The sequence below is a fragment of the Egretta garzetta genome, unplaced genomic scaffold, assembly GCF_000687185.1.
Source record: "Egretta garzetta isolate BGI_Z169 unplaced genomic scaffold, ASM68718v1 scaffold149, whole genome shotgun sequence".
Lineage (NCBI taxonomy): Eukaryota > Metazoa > Chordata > Aves > Pelecaniformes > Ardeidae > Egretta > Egretta garzetta.
The window spans coordinates 1,391,952-1,414,966 of record NW_009269998.1 but is presented as its reverse complement, the minus strand read 5'-3'; the positions used below and the strand labels follow the sequence as shown (position 1 = coordinate 1,414,966).

Genomic DNA, 23,015 nt, shown 5'->3' with positions numbered 1-23,015 from the left:
TTGTGCGGGCATAAGCACGTGGGTGTTCTGAGCAAAAATAGCTCATAGGTTAGAAAGCTTTTTCTAGTCAATTATGCTCAACAAGATGTTTCGTATTCTTGCACGGCAACTATTAAATTTGCAACTGAGATTCCATGTGCTCGCAGTAGGTATTTTGTCTTTTTTGGTTTGTTAAAATAAAACGCTGATTGTGTTTTTAAGCAGCGGTTCTAGTAGGTATTTGTGCTCCCGTTAGGAATCGTATAAATGCATCTTTTAAAAAAATGGACTCCTAAGTCCATTTTGTACTCGGGAAGTTGCTAATAGACAAAACAGGAGAGTTGCCTTCTAGACTATTTTAAGACCATTTCCACTTTACTGAAACCAGTAAAAAAAGCCAAACCAAAACAAAAACCACCAACAATTGTTCAAACTACTGCAGATGGAGTAAAAAAAAAAAAAGTTTTACTTCTTGTTGGAAAAAAGATTCTGCAAGCACAAGCTGCTTTTTTTTTTTATTGCATAGCTTACCAAAGCCTTCAAGCCATCATAACTGACCCACATAAACTAAGAGCTGTGAGAGAATTTTGTACCTTGGTTTGTTATTTTGGAGGCCTATAATACTCAATATATAGAAATACAATCCTGCGTACTCCCTAGCACCGCGTACAGCCTCGACATCCTTCTTAACACCAGTCCAGTTGGTTTTAGAGTCTAAACTTTGAATAACAATTTTCTTATCTATTTTGTTCTGATAAAATGGAACAATATTTTTGGCCTGCAAAATTTTGCAGTGTAACAAATGTCCTTGTTCTGATCTGTTTTCCTGAATTTCTGAGGAGAACCATGGAGAAATTATGGAAAACGGTACACTTGTTGAAGACGCACTGCAAAATGCAGGGCAGGGCAGGGGACTAAGACAGGACCGGGGACTGGCAACGTAAGTTTAGCTCAACACTGTTTAGCAGGCAGCAGTAAAGAGGCAGTATTCCCATTTTCCAGAACACTGAGTCTTAGCATGATAATGCCTATTTTATTTTCCTGGAGAAACAAAAAAGGGAAATGCAAAAATATCCAAGTACCACCTTTGCAACCTCCCCCTTCTCCAAAATAGTAGGCTATTTGTGAGCCAAAATATGTTTTATTAAATTATTGGTAGTCGCTAGCTATCGCTTGGTAACTGCAGGGCAAACTTTTATTCTCGTTTCTGGGAATCAGTCACAACTTTGAGATACTTGGCTTTTACTTTCAGTACGACCCTCGTCTTGCTTGGAAACTGCAGCAGCAAACCCCAGAAGGCTTCCTAGAGGATAACTACTGCCCTCCCAGTATTCATACAGCAAAGATAAATTCGCCCAAATAGTTTACAATTTTATTATTTAATCCACTCCTGCTTAATATTTATTTCTATCGATGGAGAAGCTTATGCTAGGTAAAGAGGCAAAAAGCTTGCAGAGCTCTGAGCCTGTAAGTGAAGAAGATTTTTGTTTGCCTTTGTGCCAATGCAGAGCTTCAGATGGTGCGGAAGGCAGCGAACCTGCAGGGAGGGATGGGTTTATCATACAGCCGGCTTGGACAGCGGGGGGAAACCTCAGCCTGAATGCGTTGAAGCCCCGACTGTCGGATGGAAGCCTAGGACCTGTTGGATGGAAGCCTAGGAGGGAGGGAGAGAGGCGGCTGGGATGCCCCAGCTGGGAATGCCCACGGGGTGACCTGGCGTCTCCCTCGGCATCTGCCTCGCACCCACAGAGCAGACTTTTAGTCACCAGGCTTCTTTAAAAATCGTTACGTAAAACTGAAATGTATATAGATTCCAACGATGCCTAGTGAAATAGGTAGGAGTTTGCCTGCTGAGTCATTTGGAATAGGATTTTTCTCCACAAATAGGTTTACTGAATGAGTTGGAGTGCAGCAGTTCCACACCCTGGAATGATTACCAATTCCCAGTATCCGGAAGTGACTCCATGAGGACTTCCAAAGCCCCGTTAAGGCGGAGCAGGAATCTTGCTCTTGCACCCGATAGGCATCAGTGCACATTTGCTCGCTGGTGACAGGCAGAAAACAAAGTTGGGACCAGCTTGCAGCCGGAGTCTCTCCTAGCATACCTGGACCCAGTTCTATCCAGTCAAACCACTTTTTAATCCTGGTTCAGTATGCTGGTGGGGCAGAGACTGGGGGCAGCCTGATTGTGCCTGTCTTTATTTGCTGGGCATTTAGACTGAGCCCTGTCAGCAATTAATCAGTCTATCGGTGCGTGTGACAGCTGGAGTTTCGTATTTGAGATTAAGAACGTTAATAGTATATTTGTATTTTTCTGAAGCGATGCTGCCATTCACTGTAAAGGAAGTCTGTAAGATGGATATCAAAAATCACATTAATGAGCTACTAAAGCTAAAATTACAGGAACTTATGAAATTGGTTAAACATAAAAACCGTTAAACTGTTTATTGAAGCTTCACAGATATACTGCAGCTAATGAGCATTTCTGCTATTTAAATAAGCCCAAATTGAACACACATTACATGGATACATAATTAGTCATGGCAGTCAAACACACACAGACTCACTTTTAAAGCTTTATTTGAGGAATCTTTTCCATTTGATTTGTTTTGTTAATTAAAATATTTTTTCTGTATTCACTTATATTTTAATATTGTTTCTGCAAGTGCTGTAATTTGCGGCTGCTTTTCCATTTGTGTTTGTTTGCTCTGTGAATATAGCAAATTTGGAATATATATTCAGAACTGTCCTTTTGTTTGGTGTTATTTGTGTTAGCATCACTTCATAGCATTAGAATAATTCGATTGTACGTTGTCTTTCATCCAGAAGGATCTTTTCAAACTATATATAATATCTCTTCAGGATACGGAGGAGAAGGCAGCACAGCCACAGGATTGTACTTTGAAATTTCAAGAGAAAAGCTATGTTAGTTTTAAACTTCAAAGGGTGCGAGGGTTCAAGGATTTAAAAGAGACTCTTTGCTTTACCCCGTCCTAAATCACGCACCAACAAAACCATTAGGTATCTATTTGGCTTGTTGTTTGGTGTCGAAGAGCGATTCAGAGACCCCATAGTTGGGGTCACCTTCTTTCAAGCTCTGGTTTGGCTCTTAGACTCTGTCTCATCCTTTGCAGGAGCAGAGAAGGGACTTCCCTCAGTGAAGACCAAAGTTCTCCCCTTCTTTCTTGCAGGTAGCCTAGGAGGGAGGTGGTCCCTTCAGCCTCACAGTTGTCCTGGGTAGCAGATCCAAATTGTGGGGACCTTAGGAGCTCTTGGGTGGGGGTCCGTCTCTTCTTCCAAGTAACAAGCAATAGGGCAAGAGGAAATGGCCTCAAGTTGCGCCAGGGCAGGTTTACGTTGGACGTTAGGAAAAAATTTCTTCACCGAAAGGGTTGTTAAGCATTGGAACGGACTACCCAGGGAAGGGGTCGAGTCCCCATCCCTGGGCAGCCGAGGTGCTTAGGGCCAAGGTTTAGTGGTGGGATGACAGGGTTAGGGGAACGGTTGGGCTTGGTGATCTTAATGGTCTTTTCCAACCTAAATGATTCTGTGATTCAATGATTCTTATGTAGATGCTTTTATATCATGCCCTTATTTTTACTTAACCTAAATCTCGGAGTTTATAAAAAAGACAGGAGGAAATAGCTGCCGGCTACCATGTCAACCTTGCCACCAGGGAAATGTTCTTTCCCAATGTTAAAAATACTGATCAGGCAGACAAATCCCCAGGCCCTGGAGAGATGTTTCAGGTGAAGGTATGTTGGGCACTCAGAAAGCGTATAATTATGTCCAGACAGCTATTTTAGCCCAAAATAATTAAAAGATAGATTTCAGAAATGCAATAGATCCAGGATAACAGAGATAACAGATTAGAGATATAACCTGTTTTTCCACAAGATGAAATAAGTAGCGAGAACTTCCAGTTTTGCATCATTTCTTCTGAAAAACTACATCTCCGATAGCATGTTGCCCTTTAACACCTTTACTGTGGTTCAGTCCTGTTTCGGAGAAGCAGAAGTCATCTATTGAATCCCTAATACCAAATCCCGCCGCACCAAGTCTTCCCTGGGTTTTTTCCAAGCATGTCTTTACAAGCCCGTCCGTATTTAGCTTGCGAGAACCGTCTAGACCACATGCTGAGATGGTACCACTGCGTGCAAGAAGTTATCCTGTATATGACAAATATAAGATGATCAAAAGCTTTCTTGAAGTACAGACAGTCTGGGACATAAAGAGAAAGTTAATGTATTGATTTATAAATATTACTGAAGCATTCTTAATAAAACTGCTATCAGCCATTATCAGCAGTTCTTTAAAAAAAAACCAAAACACCCCCCGCCCCCCCAAACCCAAACAAACAAACCAAAAAACTAATTTTCCAGACTGAAAACTGTCTCAGTCTGAAGGCTGTGTTTGGTGTGATCTGTCAGTAATTTAAATATTTTTCAAGAAAACCATTTTGTAAGTTTTTGATTCTGTTACTACGCAAAGATTGTTTTTCGCAAGTTAAGCTACAAGTACGCGTGGGGTGGGAGGAATTGTGCAAGCAATAGGTCTTGAAGATAGATTAAATACTTCTGGCATGAAAACCTGCTTACGGCTTAAAACTTTCTCCCGTGATTCTGGCTTCTGAACCAGTTGGGAAAAAAAAGACTTTGGATTTGAGTCCTCTGGATATTTACGTACGCCAAGGGTGAGGATGAGAGCGTGGGTGGGACAAGGAGGTGACAATGTTTGTGCCTTGCTTCCTATTTTATTATTTTACCCTGGATTAGATGCAGCCCCCGCTTTCAACTACACTTCTAATATGTGCTTGGGAGGTGAAGGGAGATGCAGAGCCCGGGAAGAAAATTCCACCATGATGATGTGCAAGAAAGACGCGTTTGAAGCTCACTGGGTATGCGGGCTGGGGCAAGAGCGTGCCTTTGCCCTCGTGTTGGAGAAATATTCTTGTCTTCAACTGGCAGGTTTCTCTTTTACAGATATGACAGCACAACTACATCAGTTTAATTGACCTTGGCAATCTGCATCTGCTAGCAGTATGGCCCTGAGGGACATTGCATTTTTAAGCTGCGTTTTATCGCAGAATCATGTAGACAAAGCTGTATAACAAACAAACAAAAAAATCCTCGTTTTGAGATGCGCCATCAACATTTGCTAAAATTATTTATTGAAAATGTGATTCTCTTCTCGAAGCTACTTTGAAGTGTCTTTGCAATTATAATCATTTAAAAATACATAACAAAAATCACATTAATATAGAGCAAGATTAATTTTTCTGAGCATTTATTTGTATTTAATGCCATTTGTATAATGCCATGCAGTACAAAAAATATTTTTTTTAATTTTCACATGTACGTTACTTTTAAGGACAATAATAACTGAGGTGCAGAATGCCTATATCTGCTGTTTACTAAGATGAAAAAATTCAGATATCTTAATGCGTGCTCTAAAAAAAGTCAGAAATTGCAGTGAAACAGATACCAAAGTTGTTATCTTCATGTAAGCATTTCCTTTTGATTGTGTTTTTATGGTTTTATACTTAATATCCATAACAAGTTTCAGAGTGAGCCTTACTTTCAGGGTGTTCTGAGTTTAATGTTAAGTCAGGACAGTTTTGCCTTTATTGAAAGACATCTTTTTCAGAATTAAATTTCTTTAAAGCCAACACACTTTGCCAAAGCCAAGGCTTTGATACCGTAACATTTCCAGGTGGGGAAAACGTCCTGTCTTGAACATTTTCAGGCAGGTTTAGCAAAGACCTGTCAAAAAGTAGTAGAGTATTGTTTCTGTTGTGAGGGTTAAGAAGTGTGGGAAGTAAATTCTGCAGATCTAAGTGAATTTCTAGAAATTGGATCGTAAACATTCCCTTCTCCTTTTAAACCTCCAAAATTGCGTGGTGCGTATGAGGTTGCACAGGAGAGTACGGGGTAGGTTATTCAGGAGAAAAGCACGCTGGAATGGTTAAGTGCAGTACAAAGCTATGGGTGGGGGCAAAGGGAGAAAACTTAGTTTCCCTTTGTTAATGTTGTTCATGAATAGGATTTTCAGCAGTGCTGGCCTTTTTCCCTGGGAGATGGATAACGCCAGTGAGAATGACTTTGTGAATCCCAGCTTCTGGGATGTGTGGCGTGTTCTCCGGGAGCGCCCAGAAGAGCATCGGCACCGATTACGTCTTGAGCCTGCCTCGAGTTGGCCACTTCTCGTGGCACTTTGTGTACATTTATCTCGTACGCAAGCCTGGCTTTGCAGGCACGCAGGAGCCGGTGACTGTTCCGACAGCAAACTGCTGTTCTGTTGGATGCATGTTGTTCTGCCGTCCGAGTCCTGTTGGTGATTACACACCTCCGCTAGCTCAGCAAAAACGTTCATGTTCTATAAAAGGCCTTTGCATTTCTACTGTAGACCTACGTTTGAGTGAAAGAACTAGGACTTGGAACCACTTTTCTAATTGTTATCAGTTATATTAGACAGATTTTAGCAACAGTTTTTTGCTGCTTATATTAACATCCTTGTCGTTCACTGTAATTACAGTCAGAGAGGCCATGGCACCTATCAAGTTTAACAGATGGGGTCTTCCCGAAGTAGATCCGGAGACTATGCAAACAAGCGAAGCCTGGGTTTTTGCAGGGGGTGACCTTGGTGGTCTTGCTAACACGACGGTGGAATCAGTAAATGATGGAAAACAAGCTTCCTGGTACATGCACAGATATATACAGGTGACCTTTTAAAAATATTTTCCTCTTTCCCATTTCTATCTGCTCTTAGATACTTTTGTTGTGATAGTTAAAATAATTCGGCTGTGTTTTAGATTAAAACTACATGTTTTGAGGAACTAATACCTAGATTATCTAGAGATGTGAACATTATAGAGTCATTCAGCTTGGGTCGTGTACTTGAGTTGGAGTAGTCAAACCCAACTTGCTTAAATTATCTCCCCATCCCTGGGAACATTCAAGGCCAGGTTGGATGGGGCTCTGAGCAACCTGATCTAGTTAGCAGTGTCCCTGCTCACTGCAGGGGGGTTGGACTAGATGACCACTAGTGGTCCCTTCCAACCCTACACATTCTATGATTCTATCTTAACACTAAAATCCAAGCCATGTTTTCTTGGCCCCAGCTCTGAATTCTGCTCAAGGGTAGCAAACCTTCCTGCCCAACACACGCTGGAAGTCCTCATTAGGTCATTGGGAAAAGGAGCGAGCCTGTCAGTGTTAAAAAGTAAAATCTCTCAATAGTGCTTAACGTAAAAATTAAATACTGCCAATGTCGTTACCTGGGGGAGGCAATTTTAGTGGTTTTTACAGTGCAAGTGTACCAACAGTTTACAGAGCACTCGCATTATCTACAACGGAACTAAAGTTGGCTCTGATGAGGCTGATAAGCTGGGCACAAGAAGAATCATAGAATCATAGAATGTTTTGGGTGGGAAGGGACCCCCAGAGGTCACCCAGCCCAACCCCCCTGCAGGAGCAGGGACACCTTGAACCACATCAGGTTGCTCACAGCCCCATCCAACCTGGCCTGGAATGTTCCCAGGGATGGGGCCTCCACCCCCTCTCTGGGCAACCCCTGCCAGGGTTTCACCACCCTCACTGTAAAGAATTTCTTCCTTAGATCCAGTCTAAACCTCCCCTGCTTCAGTTTAAAGCCATCCCCCCTTGTCCCGTCCCAGCTGGCCCTACTAAAAAGCTTGTCCCCCCCTTTCCTCTGGGCCCCCTTGAAGCCCTGACCGGCCGCACTCAGCTCTGCCCACAGCCTCCTCTTCTCTTCTCCAGGCTGAAATAATAATAATGCAAAAGAGAATTTCCCTGAGAAATGTGAGTTTAAGACCACATTAAGACTTGAAAAACCTGGTAACTGCACGTTCCCTTTTGGTGTTCCTGGTGTGTCACCGACTGAGCGCCTCTGCCCTAATTTTTTCTGGTAAAAGCAAGAGCACGAAGCCTGGAGGAGCTGCAGAGGGACCTGCAGAGGCAGGAGACACAGCCTGTGCGTGGAGAACCGGCTGACAAAGAGCGCGTTCGTAGCGCAAGGAACTTTTTAGAAACATGATACATGATTCATTCTCCCACAAAAAGAGATTTGAACAACTGAAGTTGGGACTGTAACAGCTCGATGTCTTTCTCCCCCATCCATCTGCTCAAAGCCTCTCTGATTGCATGTTTGTGCAATTTCATGCTGTTGGGGTCTGATTTCACTTCCTAAAAATACTTTAACTGAAAGCTTGTTGTTAGTATCTGTGCATATTTTTTCTCACTTGTTCTAAAGCACTGTTTGTGTCCTGCCTTCTTAGACCCTATGAAAATGCTGAGTGTGAAACATCTTTACTCCCTGACCTGCTTGCTTAATTTCTCGGTGCACAGTGAATTTGGGTGACTCTGGTAGGGGGAGAGGGGGGGTATCTCCTCCCTTTTGTCTCCTTCCCCTCTCATCTCTAGAAATACATAAGTCGCTTAAAAACCTTCCCTTATCATGTTGCTTCCTCCTCAAAGCTTGCTTCCCCTTCTCCGGAATGTATTGAATACTTTGGAAAAAAAAAAAAAAATCTGAATAGTCATGGCTTGAGAATTAGAATTTTAAATCAAGCAGGCTTGTGATATTAGAGCGTTTTCGTTACCCTTTGCAGGTTTCAAGGCAGCTTATTCGACCTTACAGTCTCACCAGGAAGCTAATGGGAAAGCCTTACAGCAATCTTCACAGGAAAGTTTCCAAATGTCAAGTGTCACCTTTCCAGCTGTTAGATGAATGGGTTGCCCGGGGGCATTTATTTGGATGTGCAGCCCTTGTAAAATCTGGTTGCTGTGGTGCAGAGTGCTGTAATTCGGCAATTTCCTTCGCCAGTGTTTGGACCTGGTAGAAATGTTAGTGGCTGGAGGAGAGTTTGGTTTTTCAATAGGTTGTTTAGAGAAGGTTTGTGCTACCCTGACGATTAGAGGGGCAGGTACGTGCATGTGCGCGTGCCTTTGTGCGCATGTGTACGCGTGCGTTCAACTCATGGCCCCGTATTCTGGAAACTTCCAACATCAGATGAAGAAACACCCTTACACACTACCTTAGTTTCTCTCTGCTGTGAGATTCTAAGGCAAGCAACCTTCCTGTGAGCTGAGTGTCTGAACTGGGTACACATTAAATTTTAAATTAATACGTTGACACCATCTATCCCTTGCATTTTAGTTACAGGAATAGGTAGCCATTTCCAAAATCGCCAACTATCGCAGCACCAGGTCTGTAAATGATGTGGGCAGCCTTTAGCAAAAGAAGACTATTCCATAGGATTTCTCAACCAACCCAAGACTGTGTCAAGGACTGAAACTCAAACCCCACCGTCCCAGGCGCTTGCAGAATGCACTGTTTGAACGGCACGCTGCTTGCATCCCAACCTACTCCAGGCAAAAGGCTAAGCAAACAGATGGGCCTGATATGTGCCCTGAAACTCCAATCGTTGCAAGCTCTGGCACATGGTCAAGTGAAGCATGAGATCCAGACTCAAGGACTCTCCAGCAGAAATGCCTTATGTTCAAAACGGGGAGTTATTTACAGAAGCTTCTTGGCTGCTCTTATGCTGGAAACTTTCCATCATTAGTTGCCTAAATATCTCCTGCCTCTTAACATATTCCTCCCACTATATGAAGCATAGGTTCCTCTCAGAAATTATTGCCTGCAGCTGTGTCAGGTTAGTGTCTATAAACATGACCAGTCAAAGCCTAACTAAGGATGGTTGTAGTAGAACCTCTTAGGAAACACAGTCTTCCTAGAACCGTTCTTCGCAAGTCCTTAGAGGTCCAAACAGAATCAGCCCAATTCATACAACTGTCTACTATTCACAACGTTTTTTCAGGATTCAGTCTTTTTTGGTATTCCATGAATGACGTAAAAAGTTCTGTAAAATAATCTTGGTGAGTTCTTTAGTTTGGGGATTGTAATGGCCCTCGCTCTTGTCCGACGGTGACTTTATGACCTTGTGCAGAAGCGATATAGGCTGCCCTTCTCTTCTGCGCCTCAGTTACCGTTATCTTTGATCAGTGAATGAGATTTAATAATATAATAGTTATAGTCAGGATAATTCACAATTATTGCGGGACTAACTTCTAATTTTCTATGCCTGCCTTGAGAGCAAAGACAGCTCTCACATCACGATTTTTCCAGTATTTTCTTCCTGGACCACTGTGCCAGCCTGGATGCTTCACTCCTGCTTTATTCCTGCTCTTACCTGTGGAGTGTTTTCCCATATGTGGCAGCCAAGCTGCCATCATCTTCTCACTAAAACCCCTCTTAAAAATTGCCTTTTTCCTCTCTGGTTCACAATAAGTTTTCTTTTATTTAAATCTAGTTTTTCTTTACTGTAATCTCCCCAGTGTGGACAGTTTCTTTCATATTTTTCCTAGACCAAAATGTACCCTTAAAGAATAGAGGGCTGGATCCCAACTGATATAAATTGTATTTCACTAGGATGCTATTCAAGATGAATTTTGAGCATATCACTCTGTTCGTTTGAACCAATATTGTATATTTGCTACTTTTTTCTTTATCTACACTGTCAGAAAATATATGGGCTTTGTATGTGAAGAGCATCGTTGTTGATTCTTCTATGGAGGTTGACCATTCTCCTGTCTTCCTGGAGCAGGCATGAATGTACACTGTTTCATAATCAATACTGGGGATGGGTGGTTCCCAGGAAGCTTGTCTTCGGAGCCGTTAGTTGTGCTGTCTGCCTCTTTCCAGGACAACCAAAGGAAAAATCGAATGTCCCTTTGTTTAGCCAGAACAACATATGAAACTCTGGCACAGAGACGAGTAGCAAAGCACCATTTTCAAAAAGGTGGATTAATGCAAGTGCAAGAAACCTGGTATTATAGTTGCTTGCCCCTGAGTAAGCAATATCTCTGTTCCAGAACCAGAAACCCAGGAAGGAGCTTAGAAAATCTCAGTCCAACTGGACAGAGCCCTGAGCAACCTGCTCTAGTTGACCCTGCTCTGAGCGAGGGTCTTGGACAAGATGGTCCCCAGGCATCCCTTCCACATCCATTCTGTGGTTGTGTGAAAGAACGTAAGGGTATTTAAGAAAGTTTAAATGTATTTAACAAAGTTAAATAATGGATAATCGGAGAGAAGCACATGTGAGGGAGAAAAGAGATGTTTTAAGATCAGACTTAAAAGTAGAGAAAGCCGGAGTGAGATGAAAGCATTCAGGAAAACTCTTCCAGGCAGTAGGATTTGTAGAGAAGGCTCTCCGTGAAAAATAACAGTAATACAACTACTCAGTTTCACAGTCTATCTTTGTTAAAGGTCCCAAAATGGAATTAGACCGTATCGCTGTGGTTAAGAATTTTCTCCATCTAAAGAAAATGAATGTCGTGCACGGTATCGGTGCAAAGCTGAGCCCCCTGCACTACAGACTGTGCTGCTTTCGCCTCCGGGCATGCCCTGGTTCGAGTAAGGCAAGGCGACTGCGTGCAGCGTCCTGGGGATTTTTTTACCACTCTGTTCCGGTATCCAAAAAATTGCCCTGACTGGAGCAATAAGTACCTGCAATATTGTTAGCTCAGCTGGTTGGCATCAAATTAGAGGACTTTTTGTCCTCTATTTTTAAAAATCAAGTGAAGAGTTATTATAAATAAACCCTTGCCTGCAGGCTTTCTCTTCCTATTTATTTGTGCAATGTCGGGGAAATCCTTCATTATAAAGACAATTTTGCTTTCAGGAAGCTATAAAACATTTTAGTTTGCCAAAAGTTTTGCTTTGTAGAAAACAACACATCAGGGCTTGGTGAATTTATTTCTTTTATAAGCATTGCGCTGAAAGGAAAAAACAGCAAAAAAAAATAAATAGAGCAAAAAGGGGAAGCGATAGGAAGGAGGGAGATAAATCTGCGAGGATGTATAGCCGCTGGCTACTGAACCTTCGGCGGCATCCTGCCCGTGTGTGGTTTTAAAGACGTGGTTTATTCCATTGAAACCTTTTCTTTTCTCCTCCCCCTGCCACCTCCAGCTGGGTCACCTCATCCTTGAGAAACCATTAGGCACATCTTGGGGTGCACGAGTGTGTCTGGGTGGAATCGGTTGTGGTTCTGCTCTTTGGGAGGGAAGTTTGGCAGGAAGAACAAGCCCGTTTGGGAAGTTGCTTACGACCACTTTGCCTGATGGCATGCGGGAGGCAAGGCCTAATTTTGCATGGGTGTATTCAACCACACGGTTCAAAAGTCTTCCGCTGCTCTGGCGGATTTCATTTTCTTGTCTTGTATGGGATTTATTTTCTGTTTTATCACAGAAAGCTCATTTGGAGTCTCTAGCTAAGAATCACTTCCAAGCAACACTCATTTTGGGTGAGAACAACTTTTGGAGATTAAATTGTCCTGCTTGGGAGAAGAAACAGTGCAATTTAACTTAAGCTGCATATTAAGCACTTAATCTGTCTCTCTCTCTCTCTAGCAATCGATATTTACAGTTACACAAGCAGTGAATAGTGCATGAGCGATCCACAGGCTGAAACAGAATCACAAAGAATGTTTGAACGACTCTGGATAGCAGATGATTTAACAAATATCTGCTTTCAAAATGGAAAATTAAGTTTATTACTCACATGTGCACATAGGGGGGAATTGGCCAAAAACTTTTCCGTAAGTCTGTCTTTGCTGTCATTCTTGGAATCAAAACCGAAGGGTCCAGTGTAAGAGGTCGGTGTATCGGTGTTGGTTTCAGGAGATTTCCCCACTTCCAAACATGTAGGAGACAAAAAGTGCTAACACCTTAAAAATGCTTTCATTTCAGTCGTGTGATCCAGGAGGTTCTGTTTTGGCATCACAAACAACATTTTGCAGTTGAAATTTTAGTTAAGAAGGACTAAAAAAAAAAAGTTAAAAGGATGAAATCAAACCAAAAATAATCAAAAGACAATACTTCTTTTTTTTCTTTTTTCTTTTTTTCTTCCTTTTAATTTTCTTTGATTTGTCTGTTGACAAAAGCTTTTGAGCTGTAGTATGCCGGTCTGTTTGGTCTTCTAAGAACTCACATTCTTCTGGTGTAGGAAAGCAGCCACATGGAATAGGCTGTGCAGGGAGCAGTGAGCGCTCGGGAGGGAGGAGATGGGGGACGGCTGGGTTTTATGAAGCGTGGCTGCGTCAGCTACTAGCTGGGAGAGGTCGTGGTAGTGAAGGGAGCTTGGTCCCACACGATAGCCATCTTCAAAAATTAGTTGTTCTCAAAACATCCACCATTAAGGACGCGTTCAGGTTGGTGTCATTCAGGCTAGGACAATTCCACTACTTTCAGTGCTTTTAAGCCATCAGAAAATTTGGCCCCCAGATGTACCCTCTCTGTCCAAGGAATTTGTGAAGACCTGGGGTCAGAATCTGAGGCGTGAATCCAGGCGGACCCAAAACAAAACAGACATGGGAACGCTCGGGTTTTGAACCAGCCTAGGAAACAAAAGGCACTGAAACAAAAAAAAACCCCTCAACCCATCCATGCTTCTTTGTTTTCAGAGGTAAAAATGGGGTAAATAATTTTCTTAAAAAAAAAAACACAAACCAAAAACCAAACCAACCCAAAAGACAGCAATTTGTAAGTGGCAGAGGTTTTTACTCTGTTATGGAAAATCTTCCCCGCACCCCCAGCAGTGGATTTCTTTGTCTAGAAATCTTCATTTTAAGGATAAAAGAAAATTGCTGTGATCTTATGCTGGGACTTACTAGGAACAGACTGTGTAGGGCTTCTCTGTGTTAGAAATTCCTGCTTTATTTTTTTGTGATTTTATTGAGTCAACCATCGGCACGATCAAAGATTTTAATTCTACCTACCACAGCCTGATTAGGGTCCTGTTCAGTATCCATACGTGGGAAAAAAAACCCCTTCTCTCTACAATTTTTACAGTATTAGATGCAACTTTGACATTGAAAACTTCTCATGAACTCTCCAGGGAAAAGGCTGTCTTTAAAATGAAAACAGAAGTGCCTGTGGTGTCACAGCCGTAATGTGTATGTTCTTCTTTGATCCCAAATCAGAGCCTAATTTTTGTCACCCTTAAAGTAATTGTATTAATACAATTAAATATTAAAACAATAATGGGTTTGCATATATTGATATGTATCCCATTGCGTAGGCTAGCTGCAATCTCTAAAAGGGGGGATAAAAAGGTGCAGGAGGCACTGCAGGGGCAATGGGCACAAACTGAAGCACAAGAGGTTCCAGTTGAATGTGAGGAGGAACTTATTGACTTGGAGGGTGCCCGAGCCCTGGCCCAGGCTGCCCAGGGGGGCTGTGGCGTCTCCTTCTCTGCAGATCTTCAACCCCCGCCTGGCCGCTGTCCTGTGCCCCCTGCTCTGGGTGAGCCTGCTTGGGCAGGGCGGTGGCACTGGCTGAGCTCCCAAGGGCCCTGGCACCCCCTGCCAGGCTGGGATTCTGTGAGGAGTTCAAAACACATCGAGTTAGGGCTGAGTGATCCTGCACGTGGACGCCTTCCCTCATTTTACACAAGTCCCTACATTTTTTTATAGATTGGCACCTGGGAAAAAAACTAGAAAGGGTCTGTCTGTGCGTACCCTGTTGGGTCTTCTTAATCTCGCTGCCGCTGGCTGCTGTAGGGAACAGAACTGGCTGTTCCGAATGGCCGAGCAAGCCTTTGGGCTGAACCAAAGCAGCTGTACCTAGCAGTACAGGGGTGGGAAGTAACTTGCATTCTTATTATTCTTCCGTTATTTCCAGCATGGCAGAAGACCTCTAGGGGTCCCTTCCAACCCAAAACATTCTATGATTCTATGATTCTATACTTTGGTGTGAATGCTGTTTGGACAGAAGATGTCACGTATGCAAGTGCTTGCGTGTTTTGCTGATTTGCAAGTCCGAGCACATAATAGAACACTTAAACTTTGGGTTATTATATATGAATTATTCCCTTATTGGGGATAATAAATGATATAAAAATAAGTCGGCAAAAATTTCTGTGATTTTTGTTTGTTTTTTACAGTCCTTACATGGTGTTGCAGTTTCGACTGTTCCAGAACTACCACTTTTCTACACCCCTATCGATTTAGTAGACATCAGTGTAGAAATGGCTGGACTGAAGTTTCTGAATCCCTTTGGCCTGGCCAGTGCAACCCCTACGACGAGTTCTTCAATGATTCGAAGAGCTTTTGAAGCTGGATGGGGCTTTGCTGTCACTAAGACATTCTCCCTGGATAAGGTAAGGAAATACTTGAAGGTATATTTAGCGTGTGACCATGTCTTTGTATATTTGAAAAATCAGAATCTTTTGGGAACGGCACTGTTAAGTCTAGCTAGCATAAAGATAGCAGGGAAGGGAATGGTACGTTGTATAGGTCAACTGGTCTGGGTGGTTCCAACAGCGAGGCGTAAAGGTGACACAACTTCTGGTTTTGTTTGCTGTTATGTTCTTCCCTTTTATTCCCCCACCTTTTAATATTAGCCAGCTAGTAAGGGTAGTAGTCCTTGTTGTTAAATATTGCAGTGCAAATGTTTTCTGTGAGGGATCAGGATGCAAAGGGAATGAGTAACAGCTTTATCGAGCAACTCGTGAAAGGCGGCGTCTGTGCCAAGGACTGCCAAGATAAGCCACTGGAATTGAGTTGCAGTTGCAGGGTAACCATGTGGGTGTAAGCTTGAGGCTGGGCGGGTACTGGAAGAAGATGATGGAGGCAATGTAAAATGAGCCTACGAAGGGATAAGTAGTTGTGCTGAGGGTTTGCGATACGGTGACATAAACCTTCAGTAACGTGTAGTGGAAGAGGAAGGAGTTAGAATTGAGTCTTGAAGGCTACGGCTTGGTGCGGCACCTAAAATAAAGTATTTTGCGTAGATTTAAAGTGCGTAATTGCCTGTTTGACCTGAGAAGTGCATTCAGGTTGGGTTTCCTGTTACTACATTCAAAACGGCAAAATGAGGTGGGGCAAGGAATTTAGACAGTGAAAGGAAACAACACTTTTGATAAACATATTGCAAAGAAAAGAAACAGGATTTGGGCTGGGATGTAGATAGAGTTTGACTTGAAAGAAGAGGAGGATCAAAGGGAGATCCATGGGTCTAGGCCTGAGTAACCACGTGAATAATGGTAAAGTGGTGTCAGCCAGTGAGAAACAGTAGCGTGGGTTGACGAGAGCTCTTGAGATGAACCTGGAAATGGGGAGCTTTTATTCTTGGTTTGGAGATGGGATGTCCTGATGGATGGAGACCTTAGCAGGAGAGAAAAGGTGGATTTGTTACTCTGCTGCCTCTGCGTGGGTAAGTACCATAAGTGAATTAACTACAGAGGGTGACCCTCTAATATGAGGAGGGTCTCAGGACAAAGCGCTGTATTACTACAGCATGGTGTAAAATATGTCAGACTGGCTTCTGCTGTCACTTAGACCTGAAGCAGCCCTAAGGAAGTAAGTGTTCCTCGGGATTGCAATGGAGGTTCCAATCTACTTCACCGTGTTTCTTGTTAAAACACTTTTTAGCACATAAATGTCATTCAAGTATGTTTACAGCTGACTTATGTGTGGAACGTACCGTCAGCTGTAATTATTCCGTGCCTAGGCTAAAGGCAACTCATAGCAAGTACCGAGATGTATTTATTTATCAGTTTTATTGCTGGTATGCTCGCAGTCCTGCCAGACTGCACGGTGATTACTGTGTGTCTCAAGAGCTAAACAGACGCTGGCTGAGTGCCAGCCGGGGCGGGCGTTCCGGAGGAAAGGCATGCATGCTGTAGGAAGTGATGTTGGTACTCCACGCAGCAGCAGACTCTGAGTCATTTCTCAGATGGCATCTGCAACGTGTTCCACTGGATGCCGTGCTCTGGAGGTGTGACTCGGATGGAGAGCTTTCAAGTGGGAGGATTGCTAAAAGGAAGGATCTTAAGTGGTTGTATTTTTACATATTTTTTTTTTTTCAAATTTGTTGCAGTAAGATGCAAAATATTGCGGGTCGTGTTTATTTTAAAGAGAAGAAGTTCAGAAAAGTGCTTCTTTGGATGAATTCTAGTCCAGTGATTGTTATTTCTAACTAAGCTTTCTTCTAAAGTTTTGTCGGAGGCAGAAATCTTCCTCTGGTGCCTAAACTCTTGAATCATAAATTGCTGTGTCCAGCAGGACTGTGTCCCACCCAAGTGCTACCTACTTTCTCTACTGTCGTATTCTTCCCAGCATTGCACTTCCCACAGGTGTTAAGCCTTGGTATTTGTGGCATGATTGGAGATGCTTGGCTGCCAGGTGTTGCAGAAATAAAATCGCTCATATTTGTAATAGAAGCATGATAATCAATGCTACGAAAATAAATATTTGGAATGGGAAGCAGAGCTCAACGAGGTACGGCAGTTCTAATGCGAACAACGAGCGCTACGCAAAGACTGCTCTTGTTGACTTAACGCCAGAACAAGGAGTTGGTAGAGACTTTGCAATAATACAGGTTGGCATAATGTGCTAACTTCTATTTTTTTTTTTTTTTAAACTCAGTTTCTGATTATGTAGCCATACATCTTGTGCAGTGTTCGGCAGGGAGCAGGATGCTCTCCTGGGCTGCGGTGCCTATGGAAGTTAGAGGTTTCAGACTGAGCTGTCCTGCCCAGCTAGTCCCAGCTAACGGCGTAGCAGGACTGGGAACAAGGATTCCCTGATCCCAGCCTGCAGAGCGGGAGGAGGCAGAGCTGCTCCCCCAGCAGCGCGGTTCCCAAGAGTGGAACAGCTCTGGGGAGGAAGGGAGCTTGCTAGACAGAGGTTTTGGCAGCTGAAGCTCCTCCACTTCAGCCTTGATTGTATGCGATACAAGCAGGATTCTGTCTTCATCCCTCTTGTCTCCTCGTTTGATCTGTCGTGGTTTGGTTTAACTCGTGGGTTTCCTTTCTGTGTGGCAGTGGGGAGCTCAGCAGCAAGAGAAATGCTCCCTTTTCCAGGGCCGGTTACTGAATTCACCCCCGTGTTCCATCGCTGATGGGGCAACCAGTGGCTTCCCAACTGACCCGGGCCTCCTTTGGCACTTCACCAAGGGTGAGTGATGCAGGCTAAATTTGGGTGACGTGTAGCTAGTGAAGAGCGCATCCAGCCTAACCACAGACTTCCGTGCATTAACTGCTGTGGGATGGAATAAGATCAGAAAGAAAAGCAGGATGGATCTTGGAAGAAGATCCAAGGGCAGAGATAAAAAGGACTCGGGCTGGAGGGCTGTGATTCTCATAAGGCAGAGGATTCATTTTGTATGAACTACTCCTCCTTTTCCCCTCTTTCACTACCTAGCACAGAAAACTCTTCTAAAACGCTAGGCTGGGGATCCCCGCAGCCCGTGCGAGGCCATACCGTCTCATATAGGGGAACCGTTGGATAGCAACGCTGCAGCTCTAGTCCCTGGGCCATAATTTACTCCCCCAGTCTTCCCAACCCTCATCCGTCTTGGCCTCACCTTGAAAGCATCACACGCTGCCAACGAAGGGAGTTCAGCATCGCACGAACCGTTCCGTGCCGTGCTCGCTCCCTCTTGGAACGCCCACCCGCCTCGCTGCAGAATTGCCTTCGCGACAACCTGCGCAGCGCTGGCTGCTGGGAGGGTGAGGATTTCAACTCAGAATGATTCAGCAAAAGTTTGTTCTTGCCTTCGGCTCTACTATTGTTGGAAAAAAAAAAAGCTAACACGAGAAATAGCTGAAATTCCTTCAGAGTATTTATACCTTTAAGTATGCTGCGCTCTAAATATTTTAGAAGGTGGCGGATATGATAGCGTAATGCAAATATTAATTATAGGGTACTGGACCTGTAGGTGTCTGTAGGTGTCTGTGAGGGGGGGATAGCGACTTGGAGAATTTTATTTACCAAATTAAACATCTCAGCACAGCTGCTTTAGTATCAAGTAGATTTGATTTCTTCCAGAAATGAGAATAACTGCTTTTAAAATGGACTCTCGCTAGGAAAGACAAACGGTAGCAGAATAAAAATGCCCCTTCGCCCACCTTTTCCTACATTCACGTCTTCCCTTTTTGACTGCAGGATCAATAGCTCATTGCTCTGTTGGTTCAAATAGTATTTCTGTCTTGTTCAGATAACTCTGTGCCGCGACGTATTATTTGTAAATTCTGCTGGCAAGCTATTGATGGGAAATGGGGGAGCTGCGTATCGCAGGGACGCGGGGGAGCTGCGTAGCGTAGGGTCCGCGGTAAATGCACACCAATTATTGCCTCTTTTAGAGCTTAGACGAACAGAAAACTGCCCGCAGAATGTGAGGTACGGCATTAATTAAACAAATAACGGTGAGTGGGAGAGGTTTTTAGTCGAAGTGTTACACTGAGCTGGTTTGTTTACTTAGAATTTATTGGTGGGGATTGCTTGGTACGCAAAATTTACATTAAAACCTGTAATCAGAAAGTTTGTATAAACACCGTAACAAAAAAAGCCAGAGGTTATTTGCAGTGTGCCCATCTCTGTACCATACCCGTCACCACGGTGAGAAGTTTATAGCAGAAATTTTGGGTTTATCAAGTGCATTCAGGCTTTGTTGTTCCCTCACTGCATTGTATGGGCTGCTTACAAAGAGGAAAAAACCCAAAACAACTGGGATAGCAGAAATGTTTGCTTTGATTTTTAGATGCTTCCTTCCCTTCTAAAATTTAATTCTGATTAATCAGATACATCTGTCTTTATTCTGTTGTGGCATGCAGTGATTTGTGATGCTGTCGCTTTCAATAATGTGGAAACAGTTGCCTTTATTATGAGAACCGGCAGAAATCAACATGCAGACTAACTTCATTTTTAATCTTTAATATTTTTTTTTCCCCGTTATATATGGAACAAGCTGGATGGATGGTTTTGAAAACAAAGCTCCAATTAAAAGTAGATTAGATCTGAACTAAACCATAGTGGAGGAAACTTTCTAGTCATAATACATGTTTACAATTCACTGATGTGGATTTTTACAATATATTTTCAGAAGCATTCCTAAATTAAAACCATTGCTGGTGGAGAATTAATTAATTTACCCAGGATATATCGCATTTCTATGTGCTGTTATTACAATATACATATTCAGGCTCCAACTGGTTCTCTCTCTCTACGTTTGCACCGTGTGCACCTCGCTTCATAATTGAAGGCGGTAAAAAATCATGGTACAATGACGCATTGTTTTCCATAACATTAGTATTTCACAGAAGTGAAGCTGTATTACAAAATGTATATTTTTGTATGATATTACAGCATAGTAATTTAGATTAAACTAGTTATAATTTATGGTGCCAAGCCAAAAAGCTATTTAAGATGCATTAAAATGCAGAACCATGACATTTGAAATTCTGATGTTCTTAATATGACAAAGGTTATTCTATGGAGTTTTGCTATAATATGAAATATTAATATTTCACAATACAGTTTTGATGAAGTACAATTTGCCTAGCTTGCATATGATAAAGAAATTAAATGCTTACCAAGGGAGTTCAGTGAGAATTAGAGCCCTGCCTGAACATCTGCTTGAAATGTTATTATCCTGTCCTACTGACAGCATCGCTCCCTCATTGTTTTTCAAGATTGACAGCTGAATATTGTACTGATTTCTGCAGCAAATATGTTTAGGTGAACTTTGTTTCATTTTTTAGGAATTTAGAACATGCTTTTGATTTCCATCCTGTAATTTTTTTTTTTAGCGTGGGGTGGTTTTTTTGGTGGTTTTTTTTTTTTTTTTTTATACTCTTGACATTTGTAGACGCCAGATTGAGGTCTAGTATGCCGTAGCAAAGATAGACCATTGACTTGCAACGAAATGCCAGTTGATATCTCAGTAAACAGAAATATTACGATTCTTTATTGTGTGGTCTGTATGAAAGCTGTACGGGCTTTCTTCGGGGAGACAAATGATCAGATTGTTAATGTCAAATAGAAAAAGGACGGTTTGCCTTTCTACTAAATAACATCAGACAACTTTTATTAACTACATTTTTTTTGAACAGAAAAATGGGCATTTTACAGGATTCCTGAGCATACAGAGCCCTGCGAGTTGAATTATTTTTCATTTTTACAAATACTAAAATGATTATTTTTGGTCTTAATATTCTTATGAGTTCTTCACGTACCTTATTTTGTTTCGTATTTCTGAAAGATTTTTAAAACGAAATATCAGCTTTATTGTTCCCCAATTTTTACATTTTTAGATCACTGCATAAAATTAGCAAAGTTTAGCGGGGTGTGTGTGTGTGTGTGTAAAATACTCTTCTAGAGAAATGCAATAGAATTAGATCACTGCATAAAATTAGCAAAGTTTAGCGCGGTGTGTGTGTGTAAAATACTCTTCTAGGGAAATGCAATAGAGTGTAATTATTATTTTTTAAAATGCTGTAGCTGCGACATTCTATTTTACTTGAATATTTTTATACAGAAAATGTGTTATTTGGCTACGAAAAAGGAACAAATCATTCTGTGAATCTGAGTAAGTGGCAGGAAAACAGATTTTTTTTTTTTTCCTCACCAAAAAGTAGTTCTCTGGTATGTTCAACTTAAGGGCCAGATCTCCACTTAGTTTTACTCTGCCTCGACCCGGTATAGAGAAGCCTGGAGGCTCTCTTTAAATGCTAATAACTTTAATAGCTTCCAAATTGCTGTCTGAGGAGCTGGAGAGGGCTTTGTTGGACCATTCCTTCTCCTCAATCCGTACACCTGGGGCTGCAGGGGCTTGGCACATCTTCACCCTGGAGAAATCCCTGTCTGGGGAGATGTAGCACAGCTCAAACAACACAGTGAAAGCGGAGGGGCCAAAGAATCCAGGACTGAGAGCTTTAGCCAAGTTGTCATTGATAAGCCAAGTCCCTTCTTACCACGGCTGACATCTGCATGAAGAACACGTGCGCCGTAAACCATTGCAGTTGTGCTTCTTGACACCAATGAGTTTGCAAGTGAGGGAGTTCGGACCATTTTAATAATCTGGTTTTACCACTAGTAAGTCTGGTTATTTTAGCCAATTAATGCTTTGAATGTTGAAGATCATGAACTGCGTTCTTAAAGCAAGAGTGTAACAACTATCTGTAAAAAAGTCTCTCTCTTCGTGATCATATTTATTACTTTAGGTTCATGATGAAAATGAAACCCCTGCGCAAATGGTTAGTCCCATCCTCCTTTAGCATTACATACTGCAGAAATGCTGCATTTCTTCTGCAATGAGAGCCATGGCAGAGTCTCTCTCATGGAGAAGCCTGTTATCAAGGTTGGATGGGGCTCTGAGCAACCAGTTGAACTGGTTAAAGGTGTCCCTGCTCCCTGCGGGGGGGTTGGACTAGATGGCCTCTAGGGGTCCCTTCCACCCCAAAACATTCTATGATGCTATGATGATCTCAAGGCGCGGAACACAGTGTGACAACGCATCAGTGGAAGGCAAAGAGGGTTCTGTCGCGTGGGGGTGTGAGCATTGAGTCAGTAAACCTCATCCGTGCTATAGGACAGATTTTTGCAGAGGATCAGCAAGTTGCTTTCCACATTTTCTCTTCTCCATCCATTCGCCCTCCTGGAGCGGAGTAAGCTTGGCTATAACGTTTATGTCTTGCGCCACTTGAGCTCATTTCCTAAGTTCTGTAAGCCAGCAATGACCTATCTTCCTCAAAGCTGCAGGCGAAGCTGGTCAGCAAAGGTAAAACTAGATATCTGTGTAAAACTGGTTCTTGGTAGGCTGCCGGTTCCTCAGTTCCATAGTTGTCTAAGGATCCATTTTCTATTCAGCTGTTTGTTTTTTACACGGTATTTAGAGATAGTTTCTTTTTCATGTCTTTTCCTTCAGGAGCCAGTGGTTCGAAACAGTAGAGCAAGAGCACACACTAACATATAAAAAGTGTAAATTTGATCGTTAACCTTGAGCTTGAATATTTTAGGCAGCTTCTATGTAAAGGACTTGTAAACCAGTCTTTTAGGTAGTTTTTCATCTGAAAACTGTTGCATATTTTAATGAAACTGATTGTGCACTTAGAGTGGCATAACCCAGCAGCAGTTCCAGTGGAATGTGAGAGAACGTAAAGATTGCAGTACTGAGTCTTTTGCTCCATGAGCTTTTCTGTAAAAAATAGCTGCCAAAAGTAGGAGCGTTCAT

At 42.5% G+C, this 23,015-nt stretch overlaps 1 protein-coding gene across 1 annotated transcript in view; it reads left to right on the top strand.

Annotated features, from left to right (window-relative positions):
* The window catches only part of DPYD (dihydropyrimidine dehydrogenase), a 372,577-nt gene that overhangs the window by 164,915 nt on the left and 184,647 nt on the right, over positions 1–23,015 (top strand). Inside the window, exons 13-14 of the mRNA XM_009647526.1 lie at positions 6,514–6,698; positions 14,944–15,159. Of these exons, the coding sequence (XP_009645821.1) occupies positions 6,514–6,698; positions 14,944–15,159 (401 nt within the window). The remainder of the gene's footprint in view (positions 1–6,513; positions 6,699–14,943; positions 15,160–23,015) is intronic.